The sequence below is a fragment of the Arachis ipaensis genome, chromosome B9, assembly GCF_059453495.1.
Source record: "Arachis ipaensis isolate K30076 ecotype BB chromosome B9, ASM5945349v1, whole genome shotgun sequence".
In the NCBI taxonomy this organism is placed as follows: domain Eukaryota; kingdom Viridiplantae; phylum Streptophyta; class Magnoliopsida; order Fabales; family Fabaceae; genus Arachis; species Arachis ipaensis.
Genome location: NC_142444.1, coordinates 160311722 through 160331740, shown reverse-complemented (window position 1 = coordinate 160331740; position 20019 = coordinate 160311722). Strand labels below are relative to the sequence as shown.

Genomic DNA, 20019 nt, shown 5'->3' with positions numbered 1-20019 from the left:
TGTATTATTAAAGACAGCATGAGAATTTGGATAAAAGGTTGTTCTGCTAGTATACATCTTTCTAGTGTTCTCTGTTGTGAGTTTCATGCTATTTGGAGAGGGCTTGTTATGGATTGGGATTGCAAGTGCAAAGAGGTCATATGTGAAACTGATAATCTTGATGCGTTTCTTCTTGTTTTGCGAGACACAACTAGCATGATTAGGAATGACTCTGATCTGCTTGACAAAATCAAAGAGATGCTCCAACTTAATTGGACAGCTACTTTAGTGTTCATCCAGCGCACAACAAACAGAGCGGCTGATTTAATGGCTAAGACTGCTGCTTTAAACAAGCAGGTGTATCTAGAGTGGTTGCTGCCCCCAAATAATTTAGACATTATTATTAGAGAGGAGTAATACTCTTTCTCTTAGGTCCTTTTTCTTTGTGTTATGTTTAGTTACGAAAAAAAAAAAACATGAATCCCGAATATAGATAAACTGAGGCAACCCGTATTATGGACAACATTAAAAATTAGTAGGCACTTGTGTTTAGTTAGTGGACTCCATTAGAGAGACAATGAGAAATATAATGAGTTTTAAATTTGACTTATTGCATGAAAAAAATTACGTAATTATTTCAAAAAATTAATCATCCCAACCCTAATTTACTAATAGAATTTATTCAAATATCCTCTTCTCTCCCAACTGTTACTCCATTCTTATCAATCATTCTACCTCTCTGGCATTAGAAGTTCCTTCACTGGTAATCGAATAACCATCTACGTAGTTATTAATATAATTATCCGACTACTTAGTGAAATGACTATCTAGCATTTGTTAATTGTATATACTTAAATTGAATCGAACAAAATAACCATCCAATTAAGAATTAAAATAACTATCTACATATCTAGTGAATTGAATATTCAATAATAATGTAAGACGAAAAAATAATTAATTAAGATTCGAAGGCAGCAATCATGGTGATGCAATCATCATATGAACTTTCAAGATCAAGCTGCTGCAGCATTCGTTACAAATCCTTTGGAGTGATACTTGACGATGACGATAAAGCCTTCGTGTTCTCCTTCTCCCACACGAACATCTCAAAGATCATCATCGTTGTTGATGGTCATAAGCTTCATGAAATCCTGAAAGTCTAACAAATGGTCATTGGGGTCGAGGTTGGCGGGACGTAGAATGGTGTAGTCCGATACTCTGGCGGCAGCAATTGATGTTGCTGGCGAAGCTTTTACTGATAATATTTTGGTAACAGTAACATAAACAACTCAAGTTTTTTTTTTTTTTTATCAAGCGGATTGGACAGCTTTAATACTGAGCATTACACTCATGTTTCACACACCTACACAACATACTCACACACACTACCATGAGTACTATAGTTTTTAAACAACAACTAACCTCAGCTGGAATTTGAACCCGATGCACCTCCTAACAAGGCAAACATAATTGCCACTCAACCAAGCCTTGTGGTGCAAACAACTCAAGTTTATTCATGCATAACTCCATAACCCGAACCGACCCGAGCCCAAAACCTTCGTCGCGTTTTACCACTTTCACACAGCTGGGTGCGCCAACTTGGGACCATACGACGACGACACCGTTTCGTCGCTGAGAAGTGAGAAGCTCCCCCCTCAATCCCTCTCTTCCTTTCTCTTATTCTTTCTGCCACAAGCGCCGGTGAGTCGGTGCCACTCTCGCTGATTCTATTTTCCTTCCTTCACCCTTCGCCGGTAACGGTAACCCTTTTTTTTTGTTTTTCTCTTTTTTCCCTCGCCAATTTTCAGCCAACCCCCCTTCCACCACAAACGAAAGGGAAAAAAAAATCTTTTTTTTCTTCTCCACCGAAAAATCATAAACATCCAAAACCCACCGGGCTAGTAATTTGGGGCGAATCAACCACGAGCTTGGTTTCTCTCTTTTTGATTTCTGGATGCGCAATCACCGCGAGCTAGGTTTTCACATCTGAATTGTTTCAGAGCAAAATTTCAGTTTTGATTAGGTTTAGTTTTTCGCTTTCCCCGTTTTTTGGGGGCGTAAATGGATTCACCCGAGGCGAAGAGCGAGAGAGTGGTAGGAGAAGAAGACGACTGGGAAATTAGCGATAGGAAAAAGCATAGGTCCAGTAGGTCTAGGAGGTACGGAAACGGTAATGGTGACGATGTTGAAGAGGCTGCGGCAGCTTCCGACGGAAGTGGCAGGAGGAGGAGTAGTTACAGCGACAGGGTGGAGACGAGGAAGAGGTCCAGTGGCTCCAGCAGGGCCGATAGTGATGAGAATCACGATTATGATTCGGCGACGCGGAAGGAGGCACGGTCTTCGAAGCAGTTAAAGAAGAGGCAGGAGGAGAGCACTTTGGAGAAGCTCAGCAGCTGGTATGAGGATGGAGAATTGGATGGTGGCGGCGGAGGAGGGGATGGTAAGGCTGGAAGGAAGGGTTCTTCCTCCAAGCATTCAGAGCATGATGGTTCTTTGAGCAGGAGTAGTAGGGGTAGAGAGGATAGGTCTCGTGGTGGCGAGGAGAATGATAAGGTTGATAAGGATTACAGGTATTCAGAGAAGGGTGATGGTGGCAGGGAGAAGGGGCAAGGGTCTTCGGAGCAGGCGAAGAGTTCTAGGAGAAAATGGGATGAAGTGGATCCTGGTCGGAGAGCAGAGGATGGCTATTCTGAAAAAGTTGATTCCAGAAGTGGTAAGGGTTCTGAGAGTAAGCGCGAGAGTTCTAGGGAGAGGAGTGGATCTGGTAGGAATGAGCATGGAGAGAGTAAAGGTAGGGGAGCGGATTCTGGTGGCGAGAAAGTTGTGAAATCTAATAGCAAAGAGGATAGAAGAGCTGCTTCTGAAAGAGGTAAGAGTAAAGGGAGGTCGGGTTCTGTAGATGTTTGTCATGAGGACAAGGATAGAATTGAGAAGCCTAGGCGCCAGAGATCGCCCACTGGTTATGATGCAGCGGAAAGCTGGGATAGGCCTTCAAATGCAGATGAGGATGGAAATGTGAGGGTTAGGGATAGGGATAAAAGTAGTAGAGAAACAGGGAGCTCGAACAGATTGAAGACACCTGAGAGGAGCGGTAAACGCCATCAAGATTTGGAGAACTCAGAGATGGATTGCGAAAGAAGTGGTAGCTTTAAAAGAAAGGAACTTGAAAGTGATGGCTATAAGGATGACAGATCCAAAGGAAAAGATGATTCGTGGGGTGATAGGAAGAAGGATAGGGAAAGTTCTAAAGAAAGTTGGAAGAGGAGGCCTCCAAATGATGATAGTGGTATCGATCAGAACAGAGAATGGGATTTGCCTAGACATGGTTATGACAGGCATGACAGTGAAAGGCCTCATGGCAGATCTGGTGGTAGAAAGGATATAAACAGGGGGGAAGCTGTCAAAACATCATCGAAGTATGGAATCTCGAATGACAATTATGATGTGATAGAGATCCAAACCAAGTCCTTTGACCATGTGAAAGGGAGAGCTGAAGCTAATCCACCATACAATTCCAAATCAGGTGCTAATGATGAAGACTGGGCATATCAACAGGAAGAAAGAGGTAGAAAGAGTGATTTACCTGGTGAAGATCCAAAAGAGAGGTATGCTGATGATGACTATGATTCTCATGGGGGAAGAGGAAGAGGTCAGAAAGGCAGTGTATCTGGTCGCAGTAGTGGTGGACCAAGTTCTAGTAGTGGTGGTTCTCAGCTTCCATATGGAAGCATAGAGTCTGGGTCCTTCAACAGAGCTGTTCCGCAAGGAATGAAAGGGAACAGGGGTGGCAGAGGAGGAAGGATTAGGCCTACTGGGAGAGACAACCAGCAGGTCGGAATGCCATTGCCAATGATGGGATCACCCTATGGACCTCTTGGCTTGCCTCCACCTGGGCCAATGCAGCCTCTTCCCCATGGTATATCACCTGCTCCCGGTCCTCCAATTTCACCGTTCATGTCACCATTTAATCCAGCTGTTTGGCCTGGAGCTCGAGGTGTTGATATGAATATAATGGGTGTTCCACCTTCAGTGTCTCCTGTTCCCCCAGGACCATCGGCCCCAAGATTTCCTGCTGCTAACATGGGGAATCCACCAAATCCTGCAATGTTTTATAATCAATCGGGCACTGGAAGGGGAATGCCACCGAACATTGCTAGTCCTGGTTTTAATCCTACAGGACCAATGGGTAGAGGAACACCACCTGATAAAACTCCAGGGGGATGGGTTCCTTCTAAAGGCAGTGGGCCTCTTGGTAAAGCTCCTTCCAGAGGTGAGCAGAATGACTATTCTCAAAACTTTGTTGATACTGGTAAGCGCCCACAGAATTTTATTAGGGAGCTTGAGCTCACAAATGTCGTTGAGGACTACCCAAAACTTAGGGAGCTTATACAGAAAAAGGATGAGATTGTGGAAAAATCTGCCTCTGCTCCAATGTATTACAAGTGTGACCTGAAGGACTTTGAACTGTCTCCAGATTTCTTTGGAACAAAGTTCGACGTCATCCTTGTAGATCCCCCATGGGAGGAGTATGTGCACCGTGCCCCTGGTGTTGCTGACCATACTGAATACTGGACATTTGAAGAAATAATGAATCTCAAGATTGAGGTAAACTAAGATCTGTTTGCACTTCATATTCTTTTTTATGAATATTTCAAAGCATTTTCATTCTGCTTGGATTTCTGTGCTGATAACTTGGTGAATGACCTGGTTCACATAATCATTTTTGTACCCTTTACTGCAACTGAAGGATAAGAGTGCATGTGGAGAAGATTTTGTTAACCTTTACTACTATTTTTTTCTTCTTTTTTTTTATTTGTTTAAAAAAATAATTAAAAAAAAAGTGGTTTTGATCATACTTGTGATTTATCAAAGTTGCTTTAGAAGTTAGTTTTTTTCATGAACTTTTTACCCTTTTTTTCAGAAAAGAAAATAATTATGTTGTTATTAGTATATAATGCTACTATCATTTTATAAATGCATAGTGCTGTTATCTTTTGAATTTGACATCTCATTTGTTTTCTCCTTTCTTAAGGCCATAGCAGATACACCTTCTTTCATCTTCCTTTGGGTGGGCGACGGTGTAGGCCTTGAACAAGGCCGTCAATGTCTCAAGAAGGTAAAGAATCTGGAAGTTGGAATGGCCTACAAGATTTTGTTTTCTTATCATGTCCTATTTATGACTAGTATTTCTCTTTAACTGTTTCTTTATGGGGTTTGGGCTGGGTTTCAACAGTGGGGATTTCGTAGGTGTGAAGATATATGTTGGGTAAAGACAAATAAAAACAATGCAACCCCAGGACTGCGACATGATTCACATACTTTATTTCAGCATTCAAAGGTCAATTGAAATTTGTCTCATTAGCTTCACTTCTGAGCTACATTAGTACTAATACTAAGTAAATACAATGGTATTTCTTAAACCTTTATTACTTTGTTATGGTGAAGGAACATTGCTTGATGGGCATAAAAGGAACTGTTCGCCGAAGTACGGATGGGCATATAATTCATGCTAACATTGACACGGATGTAATTATTGCTGAAGAACCTCCCTATGGTTGGTATTTTCAGTTGCACTAATAAAATTCTTAGTTGTCTTATCCTTGAATATACTTTACCATGTTATCTTTATCTCACTTTGTTTTAGTAAACATTTGATCCAAAGATGAAATAGGCATAAGCTGCAATAACAGCAAGAATTGAAACAAGATGTAACTGACTTACCATTTCACATATCGAATAGGATCCCTAATATATGAGCGTGGGAATTCAAATGAGGATATTTTGATCCTACTGCCTTTATTTAATGAATTATTTCTTCAGTTTGCAGTCTATTACGCTGAGAAAACCTGTCTTATGAGAATTGTAGCCCTGTATTATACTCATAGGATGTGAGGTTATATTAAGTGGACGAGATCTTTAGGTTGTTTGTTTCGCCCCCTTCCCCCCACTCTTTTTTTTTTAATTGCTTGATGCTTCAAACAGACTGGTGGATCCATGTTGTCTTGATATGGAGTCAAGCAACTTGCCTGTACTTTGAAATGTAGCTCTTCAACTAAAAAATTGCATACTTTATCTGGAAAACTGAAGTATGAAAACAGTTTCACCATGACATCCATGATTCCTTATATCTGCCTTAATTGTTCTTGTGTTTTTGTGTGGTTTATTAAGATGGTATTCTCTTTAAATACTTGCTGATATATTTGTAGGATCTACACAAAAGCCTGAAGATATGTATAGGATTATTGAACACTTTGCCCTTGGAAGGAGGAGGCTAGAACTATTTGGTGAAGACCATAATATCCGATCTGGTTGGCTGACTGTTGGTAAAGAACTTTCTTCTTCAAATTTCAATAAAGAGGTAATATAAGAAGCTACTTTACTTTCATGACATTTAAGTTGATTCTTCCTATCTCCCTTTTCAGAGTATTGCATTATTCCTTTGTGTAGAGGTTTAGACAATTTTGTACCATCAATTTGTTGTTGGAGAATATTGACTTTTTCTTCTGATAAGAGCCATCTCTTTAATTGTTATAGGCTGAATTCTGGAAATAAATGTTTGCCATTAATCCTCTATTTATATTCGAGTTATTTTGGGTTGAGGCTCTAAACCACATGAATTGTTGTTCAGTGGGTGGATCAATATATGTGTAATAGTCCTGTTACAAGAGGCTAATATCAAATAGCTCATCCCTATAGCAGCCGTATTTTCTATATGATACTTGAAAGTTGTATAGAATTTATGGGAATAAGTTTGTTGGTGCACCAAGTGAAGAGAGGCTGAGGGAATTTGATGTGAGATACTGGCTTTTAGGGACCTGAGATTTCTAGTTAAATCAATAAGCTGGAAAATTTTCTTTCATTTCCTCATTATTTCACTAGCATAAGTAGAGCTCCGCAATTATGACATACAAGCAAGGGTATCTTAAATTAAATTAACCAGAGTTTGGCTGCCATCCGACTGAGTTAATTGTTTATTAGATGCTAATTTATAGGTTTGGTTTTATGTTTGACATCATTCTTGCCGCTTTTCCAATGAAAGAAACTCGAGTTTCTTTCAGTGAGGAGTTTCTGAAGCCCGTTGACCTTATTCTTTTGTTCAAATCACAATAGGACTTATTTTCTTAATTTTCTCCTGTGTCTCCGTTTTTTTTTTGGTACGCACTCTAATTATGTTCATTGTCTTCATTATTTGATGCTGATTTTCTGGTTGACTGGTTAAACCCCACTAATTGAATTCGGATTATTCAGGCATATGTCAAGAACTTTGCCGACAAAGATGGAAAAGTTTGGCTGGGGGGTGGAGGAAGAAATCCACCTCCGGAGGCACCTCATTTGGTGGTGACTACTCCTGATATAGAGGCTCTTAGGCCCAAGTCACCAATGAAGAATCAGCAACAAATGCAGCAGCAATCTGGACCAATTTCATTGACGACCCCAAGTGTGTCAAACAGAAGGGCTGCTGGCAATTCCCCGCAGAATCCGACCGTGCTGGGCACAAGCCAAGATGCGTCCAGCTCCAACCCTTCTACTCCAGCCCCTTGGGGTTCACCTCTGGAGGGCTTTAAGGGGCGCGAAGGCTCTGTAATGCCTCCAGATGATAAAGCATGTGATATCATGTATGGGTTTCACGCACCAGCAACAGCAGGCTATCTAGATTTTGAACCATACAGACAAATGAATATGTTGTAGCATACCATAAGTTGCATGTTGATGTCTCCTGCAAATTTTTTTGTCCCCGCCAATTTAATGGGAAAATTTTTCGCATTTATTGTCGTTTAATTCTTTTGGTTAGCTTTTTTCTATTGCGATGTTAAAAAGGAAAAGTCAAGTTGGATTACTGTAGAAGTAGTAACATTTTTTGTATCATTTAAGAGAATTGTAATTTGAATTCATGTGCCTCCTATAGCAAAGGTAGATCAACAGCATGACCGATGAACTTCTCAGTTCAAACCCCAAAGGATTTATAATTTAAATTCATTTTAAACACCAGCGTTGTGTTTTGCTTGTATGGCGTAAGAATACATTGGCAAGTAAAGTCATTAACTAGAACAGATTCCGATAAAACAAGAGAACATGGTTTTACACAATTCTAACGAGGTAACAAAATTGCTCGACCTTGACATTTGTTCCCATGACTATTGACTTGAAGAATCGAGAGGCGAGTTGTCAGTTTCTGGCTTCTGAGACTGTGGCTCCGTAGCAGTTGCTGTTTGATAAAGAATGATGGTAAAGGAGGCAGCTGGCGATTATAAAGGATGAAAAAGTGAGCAAAAAGGACTAACCAGGAGGAGGCAGGATGGCTTCTTTAGACTCCTCAGAGCTGTAGGCTTTGCTTGGATCTCTTGTGCCATCTGCATTATCAGAATCGCATCATTTGCAAGTGAATTGAATAGAATGAAAAAGAAAAGAAAAGAAAAGAAAGACTAACTAGGGTCAAGAGTAGAATTGTAGGTGGTCTGTTTTGGTGGAGTTGAAATGTCGTCAAGACCGATCTCCCGTTCCAGTGTGGTCTTAAACTCCCTGGAAACATCCTGAAGTTCTCTAATTGTGGGTTGGAATGCACGAAGCGTTTTGCCCAGATTTCGAGCAACCTCCGCAAGACCTTTTGGACCGAAAACCAATAGAGCAACCACCCCAATAACCAGCGCTTCAGGAGCTCCAACTCCAAACAGAGACGCGTACACCACCTTGCCTTTTTTACCTGAAAATCAAATCAACCAACATCACGCTCTCTCTCAAAAGCAAAGGAAGGACCCTATTCTATTCTTCTATTCACCTCTCATAACAAGGGGCTTCGCCGTAGCTGACATGCCCACATGCTTCAAACCACACCATCGTGACAAATCCACCAAATTCGACTTCGCACACACTGCGACTGCGCCACTACCTGTGCCCTTCAATTTCCAGCACAACACGCTTGAAGTGGAAAGTGGAGAAGCCATTGCCATCTGCCCCAACAACCAACGATGTCTTTCTTTACCACAATCCTATCTCCAATCCACTGCTCAAACTCAAATTAACTGTCTTCCCTATGTTCTTATTACCCAATTAGCCTTCTTAATTGCCAGGTGCTTATCATAAATATTACTTTACTTTCTTTCTTTTTTGTCTACACTCTACAGTATCCTTCAGCCCCCAACATGTTACACTTAAAAAAGCCCATCACGAAGCACTACTTTGTAAAGCTATGGGCTTTACCTTTCATTTATTTTCTTTTTTTTTTGTTGGGAATTCTTTTTTTTTTGTTGGCAAAGGGAAAAGCCTCCCAACAAAAAAGGCTCAGAACAAATCCAAAAAAAAAAAACTACCGCTTTCTGTAGGAAATTTTTATTGGTGGAAAATAATCAAAATATGATGTGAGATGTGATTTGTTAATAGAGTAATTAAAATTTATTAAATATTAAAGTATTATTCAACTAAATAATTTTTTATAGACGAATTTAGATATTACTCTATACGTGGGGGAAAATTGGAGAGTTTCTTATGCAAAATACAAACGGTTTATGTTTGATAAAGAAATGAAGTATGGTGATGATAATGCCTTTATTTAGAAACGTCTTCTATTGCATTTTCGATGGATCCTGGTCAGGTCTTTGTTCAGGTTTCGCTTCTAATTAACGTGTATCATTAATTCATTATCGTGCCTAAGATCATGAATGCTGCCACTTAGGTGGATTGAACTTATTTTGAATAGACATAAATAATGAACTGGTAACAGTTATTCAATAGTATTAACTATATGATTTAATAATATATGTTAAGTGTTACTGTCATTTTATTAAATGTATATATTTTATGAGTGTGTACGCGTTTTGTGTGAATTCAACCATCATAGATCTAATGGCACCACATGATCTTAAAAAATAGACAACGAGAACATCTTCATATAGTTTATTTTTCTTTTTGTAGGACTACGACTTCTTCATATTCATATAGATTTATTTAAAGATATTTTAATTAGGGCCATGGGCCAGAGTGCTCGAATTCAATAAAGGTCCTAGATAATGTTGTTAATAAAGAGACATGCGAAAAAAGATATAGGTAATAGGAAAAAGATACATCAATATAGAAAAGTATCTAGGAGAAATAATTTTCACTGTAAATTAATTTTGTTTATCGATAGGGACAATAATTATAGATATAAACAACTAAACAAGTATGAGTAGTACATTTTGTTTACCTCTAGAGGACATGGAAGAGAGGGAAGATAAAGAAGAATCTTGATCCTAAAAACAAACGATTTTATTTGGTACTATTTAAAATTGTGTAAATGAACCACACCACCTACTTGTTAAATTGGGGCATGTGCTTTGCTTCCTTGGCTTTTGACTTGTAGGACCATATGCTGAGGGCTATCACGCCATCTTGTCAATTGTTTGATTTAGTTTTCCTCCACCTAATGGTAATGGACCCGCCAATCAATAATGATTTTTTTTCAGTCCGTCAAAGTCAATTATTTTTTATTAGGGTGTTACTTCCTTTAACTAGCTACTATAAAGTGAAAAAATCCCATTAAGTACTTATTAGAGCACACTCTATATATTATGAATTATGAGGGGTCTCAATTTTTGATTTCAAGTGTGTGAATGCCTCTTTTCTTGTGAATTGTGATATATAATTACATGAATATTTTAGTGAATAAAATCTTCAATATATAGTTGATACCTTTGTTCGGTGTTAGTTTGGCTACTAGAGTATTATATTGCAAAATCTAACAATCCAATGAACTTTAGGTTAATGTTAGTGAAAGTTTGTGTTGGTAAATGTGAAGGGAAAAGGAAAAGATGAATATTATGAGTGAGGGGAAAAAGGTATGAATTAAAGAGACGGAGAATGAATGAGTAAAAAGTGAGAGTGTGGCACCCGTGCAAGTTTAAAATAAGATAGAGTTGCGTTGAGGTGTGTGTGTCACAATCTCACAGGTCACAGGCACACGAGGGTTAGTTAAGCACGATACCCCATTCCAATTGGATCTCCGCACCACACGTGCACCCACTTCACGAGAATCTCATTCTAATTCTAATATAAGTAATAATAACCACTTTACTTTACTACTAGTTAGTAGTTACTCATTGAATATTAATGTACCAAAATGGGAAAATACAATAATTATAAGTAAAGAAGAGTGGCACTCAAAATTTTACCATGAATGGTGTTGGTGAAAGTGAATAGTGATGCAATAAGTAAATAAGCCCCAAACACAACACACGAAGCATTCAATTCAATTCGATGCCATCACGCCGGAAATTCTGCATCCATCCGCTCATCGCGTAATCCTCATGGCTGACGTCACCAATACCACCCGGGACACCGTCATTGCCGCCGCTTCCGTCATCTTCTCCGCCGAATCCAGACCACAACCTCCCTCTCTTCCGGTCCATTTCTCACTCTCTGTAATCTGTATACATGCATGCTTTTTCTTTCTTTTTAGGAGCTCTACTCTTTATTGACCTTATGGTCTTACGCCGCTGAAATCTTTTTAATCACTTTTTTCTAGCTCACTTTTTCTATTTTCTCTCTTTAGTTAATTCCATTTCACACTGTTCCTTGTCATGTATATCTTAAAAAGTTGGAAAAGTCAGGGACTTGGTGTTTGGATCTTGCTGGTTTTGAAAGCAGATCTTTTTTTTTTTTTTTCAATTGAATTCTGGTTTTCCTAATTTGCAAGTGATGGAATGATCATGTTCTTAGATTGACCATACGAGCTTAATTTTCGTGAACAGTTTTTCCCCTAACCCCTGTGCATTGTGATTGATTTACCTCTGTATTGGAGATTCGATTCCATTGATGAATATTGCATACTTGTAAGCCTGCTTGATATTCTGTGTTAGCCTACTGGGTTTGCTGAACTGCTGTTATTCAAGCCATGCTTTTCTTTGAGTAGTAGATATATTAAGGGAAGGATAAATGTATATATATCCGCGGAGAACAAAACTTGACATTGCAACTTGTTTCGGTGCTTCTGCAAACTCTCTTGCCCTTGCCTCCCGTAATATTTTTGAATTTGATTCAGGGTTCTGTGTCTATAGTTCTTAGGCAGATTTGAATACCACGGTGTAGTGTGGTCCCTGGATCTGACTCACTCAGTGTTCTCTGCTTCCGATCAAACACACTGCATGTTTTTAATCCATGCTTAAGACCTTTTTATACACATCGAGTAAATGTAGTTAAGCTTATGGCTACACTTTCTTGGTAGGTCGCTGACTCTTAGCTTAGAAAAGCATACCACGTTGTAGTTGTAGGGGTAGATAGCTGATTTGGTTTAATGTTTGCAATTTGGAGCCAAGGACATCCTAGTGCTGATCATACTGGGTTTAAAATTTAGTTTGCAATGTTCAGCGTTGCAGATCAGGATGGATTTTAATTTAGATTTTGTAATTAATGTAATTGTCTGATACAGCGGATGCACTTTGTATTGAAGGCGTCAATCATTACCTTTTACTGATGATTGCTGACGTTTGTTCCTCCCATATGCTGTCAAAAAGTCAGTATACAGATGTGGGTTTGGCTGTTTGGGATGCTTATTGATCCTTGGTTACTGATTCAAAGTGCTACAATATACTATTCAGTACCTTTGATGTTGTAAATGGGAATCATTCTGCTGCTTCCCCTACAACGGGTATGGTGATAACATAAGCCTGAACAAGAGGCACCATGTAGTTACAGTAGTAAATTGTTGAAGGCAACAAGTTATAGATTCCTGAAGTGTACGTACTTGATGCTCATAACTCTGTTAATTAGGCATAAGCATAATAACAGTTCTAAGAGGTGCCAATCTGATCAATCCAAACCAATTTCATGAATTATGAAACAAAGTAATCTGATCCCCTTTTACAAAATAAAGACTTTAGTTTTATGGGATGCTTTACCAAATTTGAATAACCTGGCCTCTTATCTGTGGTGACTACTTTCCTTCTCTGTGTCCTAGCTCCAAAACTTCTCCCCCCCTGAAAGCTGAATCCCTGTCGACAGTGGTTCTTCTCTGTTTAGTGTTCCTATTTATGTTGCTTATCTTAAGCAATGTCTCTTCATTTCTGCTGAAATACTCTTGTCCAAAATTTTCACTAGTTTTAATTGTGTTGGAAGTATCCATTTTCTTCAATCTCAGCTTCATGCTTTCAATTGATTGGAAGAATTTTGCTTAAGACTATCTATTAAATAAAAGGTATTTATTGTCTGGATCATTTAACATGGAATGAAAATAAATTAGAAAAAAAAAAAAACTAAAATTTGGGGACAAAAATCAACAGAGACTAAAGCAGTAAAATTTGCATTGTTTAAAAATAGCAGATTATAAGTAGTGTGTACAGATGATGTTATGATTCCAACTTCCTACTTAGGTCTGTTTCTTTATTGACTGCAGAAAAAACACTGGGGAAGCTGTTGGAGCTCATATTGGTGTTTTGGATCTCATAAAACCAGCAAGAGAATTGGCCATGCTGTCAATGTTCCTGAACCTGTTGCACCATCAGGACAAGCTGCTCCTACTGCACCAAATTCTTCAACTGCCGTAGTAATGCCATTTGCTGTGCCTCCCTCTTCTCCTGCATCTGTTTTCCAATCCAATCCTTCATCTGCTATTCAGTCACCAGCTGGGCCGCTCTCACTCTCCTCTCTATCTGCAAATGCATTTTCTTCTGGTGGACCTGCATCTATCTTTACCATTGGTCCTTATGCCTATGAGACCCAGTTAGTCTCACCACCTGTGTTTTCTAACTTCACAACTGAACCATCTACTGCTTCTTTTACTCCGCCTCCTGAATCTGTGCATCAGACAACACCATCATCCCCTGAGGTTCCATTTGCTCAATTGGTGGCATCTTCTCTAGACCTGGCTCATAAAAACAGTGGTAGAAATCACAAGTTTGCATTGTTCAACTATGATTATCATTCTTATCAGCAATATCCTGGAAGCCCAGGTGGCCAACTCATCTCACCTGGATCAGTGATTTCAACTTCTGGCAGCTCTACCCCTTTCCCTGATAGACACCCAATTCTCGAGTTCCATAAAGAGGAATCATCAAAGTTCTTGAGTTCTGAACACTTCACAGGTCGTAAATGGAGTTCGAGACTTGGATCTGGATCCTTGACACCAGATGGTGCCGGGCAGAGTTCAAGACTAGGTTCAGGATCCGCGACACCAGATGTTGCAGGGCATGGTTCAAGACTAGGTTCGGGATCTTTGACACCAAATGTTACAGGACATGGTTCAAGACTAGATTCACAGCTTGGCTCTGGGTGTTTGACACCTGATGGGACGGGTTCAAATTCAAGGTTGAGTTCTGGCTCTCTGACACCTGTTCAGCTAGCTTCACAGCAGATTTCTGAGGCATCATCCCTTGCTAACTCAGGGAATGGGTGCCAAACTAATCCAGCAATTGTTGATCATAGAGTTTCATTTGAATTTACTGGGGAAGATGTTGCACGTTGTCTTGCAAATAAAGCAGGATCATTGCTGCGAAACACATCACAGTCTTCGCAAGGTATAGTGGGTGAGCACCCTGTTGACAAAGAAAGGATGCAAATAGACTCCAATACTTGTGCTTTATGTTCAGGGAAACCTTCAGATGATCAGACAGTCAATGCTCCGGGAGAAGGAGAGGAGCGTCGCTGTGAAAAGCATAACTCCTCTAATTCTTCCAAAGAGTTCAATTTTGACAGCAGAAAAGGGGTTACTGATGTTGTTGCCAGTGGCTCTGATTGGTGGACTAACAAGAAGGTTGCTGGAAAGGAAGGTAGATCAAGCAACAGTTGGGCTTTCTTTCCAATGCTGCAGCCAGAAAACAACTGAAGAAGCTGTTTTGGAAGCAGTTCTCGTGCATTTGAGGAAATAGTGCTAAATGAATGGTTATTATATTTCTCTACGGAGTTAGAACCAAAAGTAGAATACTAGGGGAGAATGAATAGTTGGTAGGGGGACCAGTAGAATGGATTCTAAATTTGGATAGACCTTTTACTTTCTTTGCAAGTATACAGAAATAGCAAGGTACAGGTATTCGTATTATGGATTCAAAGATTTATTGTATCATCACATGTGCAATAATGAGCAAACTCTTTTTTTGTATATTTTCTTTTTTCTTTCTTCTTTTGCTGGCACTTGTTTCTGGGAAACCTGTATTTTGGGTTCTTACGTTGTTATGAATAAAAATAATTGGTATTTTACGTGGTTCTTCCATACAGACTCCGATTACACCCAATATTTGTACCCTTTATCATTGCTTTGAAATGGGAAAGACTAGATTTCAGCTAACATAATCTCTGCCTCTTTAGGAATATGCTGCTGAAACTGAGAGGCTGCAAAGGTGTTCTGCCTCATCGTCTGCTTGTTGCTTCAATTCAAAATCTCTTTTCAATCCATAGAAGGAAACTGAATTAAAAAAGAAAAAAAAAAGGAGATTTTGATCAGATGACAGGAGAGAGGGACCCTTGTAGTTTGCTATTGCCATGCACTATGGTGGGGGTGTTTCTTCTTGTCTTGTCTCTCAAGTCCCCCCAAAAAGGTTCCCCTACTTCATAAAATGTTTCCCTTTAATGAGAGGTTGGGTTGATGGGTTCCCCTTTCATTCAGTTACCACTTACCACCGAAAGTGATTAAACTTTTATGGTGATCTCATCTTCAGTGCCTGACAAAAGCCTTTTATAATAGTACTCAAGCAACAAGCACTAACAAACCCCATGCCACTTGAGATATTTCATGTACACTAACTAATAGTTATCAGTAGCTAAGATAAAGGGGGTTAAATCTTGGTTTCTTTTTCTGGTGAGCATTACTGTTTCTTTCTCGAACGTACTTAGGAGATATTTTTATTTTTGTCTCGTGAACAACTGAGAGACATTATTATTTTTGTCTCCTAAGTAACAGAAACAGAAAAGTAGAAGGGAAGAAGATAGAACATTCAGATGTATCCTGGTTCAGTTACAAGGTGCAATGTAATCTACATCCAGTCTCCATCACAACAGTGACGGAATTTCAATATCTCTTTAAGACCAAGCTCTGATACCAATTGATGGTTATCAATGGCTAAGAAAAGGGGGGTTGAATCTTAGCTTCTTTTTTCTACTGAGTATTACTTTTTCTTTCTCGAATGTACTTAGGAGATATTTTTACTTTTGTCTCGTGAACAACTGAGAGACATTTTTATTTTTGTCTCCTGAGTAACAGAAATAGAAGGGAAGAAGGTAGAACATCAGATGTATCCTGGTTCAGCTATAAGGTGCAATGTAACTTACATCCAGTCTCCATCACAACAGTGACGGAATTTCAATATTTTTAACAGATTACAAACACCAATTCCTTTCTTAAGATCTATCCAATCCTATTTGGGACAAATCCAGATTCTAAACCCAATCTGAATTTGACTAGTACTCAAACATAGCTTTTAACCGCAAAATACTAACTCAATTTGCAAGAAAACAAGTCCAGATTCTATCCCAACCTGAACTTGACTAGGACTCACCCTAACTTTCAACAGTAAAGTGCTAACCCAACTTGTAAAGAAATCATCTCAGGATCATAACAACAAAACAGAAATACATACAAATAATTTATGAGATAACTATGATTTTTTCTCCAAGTTTTAACTTTCTGCCTTTTTTCACTCAATGGCTTTTTCTTACAAAACCTCACATTTTTGTCTTTTACTAATGAAACACAGACAAACTAGACTGAGAAAAATAAATATTCAATGATAGCCATGAAAGAGAAGAATAAACAGCTCCAAGAGCTATGGAAACCCAAACGTATTCTCTCACTCATTGCTCAATCCTTGGCTATTCACCCCTATTATAGAGGAGTGAAGCTTCCAGGGTTTGAAACCTTCTACAGCACATATTGATTCTCTTCTCCTAATACACAGATGTAGCAGCAGCGTTCATAGAGGAAAGAGAGAGTAGAAGCAGTGACATGCAACCATACCTTCAATCTTCTCTTTCAACCTTTTTCTTCAAGAATCTTAAATCTGAGCCGTGCATTCTTGTTTTGGCTCCAAGTTTATTTCTTGATCGTAGATTTCAAGCAGAGCACATTGACTTCACCTTCTTCATATTATCCAGAATGGTGCTTGTGACCTAGTTGATTTCTTCAATAATCCTTGGTGAAGTATAAATGGAAAAATCTCCTTTTGACGTGCTATGATCGAATGGGAGTTATTTTGGCAAAAATCCTTTTGCCTTTCTTCATAACCTACTCTCTGTGCATTCCATTTTCTTTCTTTCTTGGAAGATGAAGTGACGTGACCAAAGCAAGAGAGAAGCTTTCTTCATAACCTACTTTTCCGCTTGGGCTTGGTTTCTTTTATTTTGCCCTTTTTGTTTTTCTTTCTACAGCCACTTGTTTTCAGTCAATTTTGGTACAAGGCTAAATTTGTTTATTGATTAAGATGGGCTTATTTAATTAGGCTATAATTAATTTACTTTTCTACTCATAACATGTGGCTTGTTTTCTTTTTCTTGGTTCAGCCGTTTTTCATTTTGGATCAAGATTTGGAGTATTAGTGTGGGCTTATTTTTTATGTTTCTTGAGCCAATGGAAATTAATTAATTTTTTACACACAAACACAATAAAATCATACAAACAAATAACTCAATAATTTTTAGCCATCATTTTAATCATAGTTTAATTTTTTAAACTCAACACTAACAAATTTGTGTAATGTTCTTAAAAATTAGGAATTACTTCAATAAAAAATAGTTATAAAGCAATTTAATTATTATTCTAGATGCATTGAATTCCCTTTGATCATGACATGAATAGTGTTCCCTTTTAGGACTCTATTAAATAGAGTAAATGACCATTTGTACCTACGAAAGATACAAACACTGACAAATGTAACAATAGAAGAAGAAAACTCACCTTGTAACCACGGAAGATGACTTCCGTGTGCCAGAAATACCCTGACCTTGGTTACGCACTTGGTCCGTTAATATCCAAACCTACGTGGCAACAAAACCACTCCAAATCTATCTACGTGTAACCCATTTTTTATTAAGAAATAGAAAAAAAACCCTTACACCCTCTCTGTGCCCTAGCAGAGCTCCATTGTTGTCACCATTGCCATTCCAAATCGAAGAAGAAGACTAGAGCACTTCCATTCCGCAACAGAGACATTTCTCTAGTTTAATCAAGTCGTTGTTTCACTACCCGCAGACCACCATTGTCTGCATCTCGCCGTCCACACTACCCGTAGCCCACCATTGTTGTATGCATCTCGTTGTCCACTATCCATAATTTTACCATCGTTACTCCACAGAGAACAGAGGTATTTCATTACCAGTTTTTCCATCTTAGAATGTTTTCAGAATTTTTGGGTTAGTGTTAGATTTTCAATTGCTATGTTGTTGTCTATAATTACATGAGATGGTACCTTACATCTATACTGTATTGGTTGTAGGGATGGCCAATGTGCATATTACTCTGTGTATTAATCATAGGGGGAGATTTGAGCGAGGTCCATGTGGGAAGCTTGGGTATGTTGGTGGAGAAGTAACAGAGATTGAGAGGGTTAATGTGGATATTCTCAATGAATTTTTCATAAATGATTTGCTAAGGGACATTGGATATACATCCATTACTGATTTTTATTGGCTAGAACCTAGTAAGGAGCTTGATAATGGGTTGAAATTGTTAAGGGTTGATATGGACATAGTTAAGTTGTATGAGACTGCTGTGAAGAATGGTAACAGAATTTACTTATACACAGAGCACCCTATAAATGATCCTGTTATTGTTGAAGAGAATATTACTCCATCAAAGGTGAGATTGAAGACTTGTGCTAAGAGAAATCCAACTCCAAAGAAGACTCCAAGAAGAAGACTTATGGATGGTGAGGTCCAGAATAGGAAAGAGGTCCATAAAGCAAGCAGCCAGATTGAGGTTGAGTCCCAAAAGGAGGATGTTGTTAATGTGGCCCAACAAATATCTTCAGCAAAACAGATGATACGTGCTTCAAATGTTCGTGATATGAAGAGTTCGAGTGTTATTTAGAAGATTTTATTAGTTTACATTTTTAGAATGTTTTAATTCAATTTGATGTATTTTGATTTTGTTTATTTAATTATTAGATTAGGCCTTATGTTTATGGGCTTTAGGGTTTTCTTTGTTTTAACCTAATAAGAGGTTATAAATACCTCCTTAGCTATTGTAATCGTAGCATAGAATTATTTAGAGGTTTGAAAACCCCTTTTGGTTTCGTGATGAAGCCATGGTGTGGACAATTGAGGTTGAGGAGTCCCTCTCTTGTTACATCGGGGAATTGAGTAGAAGGTTGAGGAGTCCCTTCGATTCAATTTCCAAACTATGGCGTTGACAAGTTAGGTTGATGAGTCCCTTTCTTGTTGCGTCGATCGAAAAATTGGGTAGAAAGTAGAGTGATTCTCTTTGTATTCAATTTCAATCTATTATTTTTGTTTCTATTTCAATTTCAATGTATCTTTTTTTATTCAATTTCAATTTTTGTCTTATTTATCCTTTAATTTCCGTATCATTTGGTATCAGAGCTCAGATATTAGATTAATTCTTATTAATCTATATTTGTTCTTCTGTTATCATAAAAAAAAGAGTCCAGTGTATGTTGCGTCTTTCTTTTTGTTCTTGTGTTCTTGTTTTCGTTTGCCTTTCATTATTGTAAAAAAAAAAAAAGAAGAAGCATAAAGAAGAAAAAAAACAAAAAAAAAAGAAATTATCTTCCTTATAATTATTGTCCTTTTCATATTTTTTTTTTCACCTACAAGATTCGAGGACGAATCTTTTTTGAAGAGGAAGAGAATGATACGTGCTTCAAATGTTCGTGATATAAAGAGTTCAAGAGTTATTTAGAAGATATTTTAGTTTACATTTTTAGAATATTTTATTTAATGTATTTTGATTTTGTTTATTTAATTACTAGATTGGGCCTTATGTTTATGAGCTTTAGGATTTTCTTTGTTTTAACCTAATAAGAGGTTATAAATACCTCCTTAGCTATTGTAGTCGTAGAATAGAATTTTTAGAGGTTTGAAAACCCTTTTTTTGGTTTCGTGATGAAACCATGGTGTGGACAATTG

At 38.3% G+C, this 20019-nt stretch overlaps 3 protein-coding genes across 4 annotated transcripts; 2 read left to right on the top strand and 1 right to left on the bottom strand.

Annotated features, from left to right (window-relative positions):
* The first annotated feature begins 1539 nt into the window (after window positions 1-1539).
* EMB1691 (Methyltransferase MT-A70 family protein) lies at window positions 1540-7929 on the top strand. The gene is made up of 6 exons (XM_016319268.3): window positions 1540-4584; window positions 5012-5095; window positions 5213-5317; window positions 5425-5533; window positions 6186-6337; window positions 7228-7929. The coding sequence occupies exons 1-6, from the start codon at window positions 2041-2043 to the stop codon at window positions 7666-7668; spliced, it is 3435 nt and encodes a 1144-aa protein (XP_016174754.1). The 5' UTR covers window positions 1540-2040; the 3' UTR covers window positions 7669-7929.
* LOC107617503 (sec-independent protein translocase protein TATB, chloroplastic) lies at window positions 7917-9099 on the bottom strand. Its single transcript, XM_016319269.3, has 4 exons — window positions 8756-9099; window positions 8408-8680; window positions 8262-8330; window positions 7917-8185 (listed from the first exon to the last, which is right to left on the bottom strand). The coding sequence occupies exons 1-4, from the start codon at window positions 8925-8927 to the stop codon at window positions 8115-8117; spliced, it is 585 nt and encodes a 194-aa protein (XP_016174755.1). The 5' UTR covers window positions 8928-9099; the 3' UTR covers window positions 7917-8114.
* A 1995-nt stretch (window positions 9100-11094) lies between these two features.
* LOC107618699 (uncharacterized) lies at window positions 11095-15154 on the top strand. 2 transcript variants are annotated; one of them, XM_016320835.3, is made up of 3 exons: window positions 11194-11354; window positions 12380-12686; window positions 13343-15154. In XM_016320835.3, exon 3 carries the CDS (start codon window positions 13496-13498, stop codon window positions 14768-14770), a length of 1275 nt encoding a protein of 424 aa, XP_016176321.1. In that variant the 5' UTR covers window positions 11194-11354; window positions 12380-12686; window positions 13343-13495; the 3' UTR covers window positions 14771-15154. The 2 variants fall into 2 exon arrangements, with proteins under 2 accessions (XP_016176320.1, XP_016176321.1); XM_016320834.3 differs by lacking the exon at window positions 12380-12686 and having other exon boundaries at window positions 11095-11354.
* Window positions 15155-20019: the final 4865 nt, after the last annotated feature.

Bases quoted from the DNA above. Each gene is read 5' to 3' on its own strand.
- EMB1691 (XM_016319268.3), top strand. From the start codon at position 2,041: ATGGATTCACCCGAGGCGAAGAGCGAGAGAGTGGTAGGAGAAGAAGAC. The intron at 4,585-5,011 runs GTAAACTAAGAT...TCCTTTCTTAAG, and splicing joins TAATGAATCTCAAGATTGAG to GCCATAGCAGATACACCTTC. The intron at 5,096-5,212 runs GTAAAGAATCTG...GGGTTTCAACAG, and splicing joins GCCGTCAATGTCTCAAGAAG to TGGGGATTTCGTAGGTGTGA.
- LOC107617503 (XM_016319269.3), bottom strand. From the start codon at position 8,927: ATGGCAATGGCTTCTCCACTTTCCACTTCAAGCGTGTTGTGCTGGAAA. The intron at 8,331-8,407 runs GTTAGTCTTTCT...CTGATAATGCAG, and splicing joins CAATTCTACTCTTGACCCTA to ATGGCACAAGAGATCCAAGC. The intron at 8,186-8,261 runs GTTAGTCCTTTT...TTTATCAAACAG, and splicing joins AGCCATCCTGCCTCCTCCTG to CAACTGCTACGGAGCCACAG.
- LOC107618699 (XM_016320834.3), top strand. From the start codon at position 11,259: ATGGCTGACGTCACCAATACCACCCGGGACACCGTCATTGCCGCCGCT. The intron at 11,355-13,342 runs GTCCATTTCTCA...TATTGACTGCAG, and splicing joins CACAACCTCCCTCTCTTCCG to AAAAAACACTGGGGAAGCTG.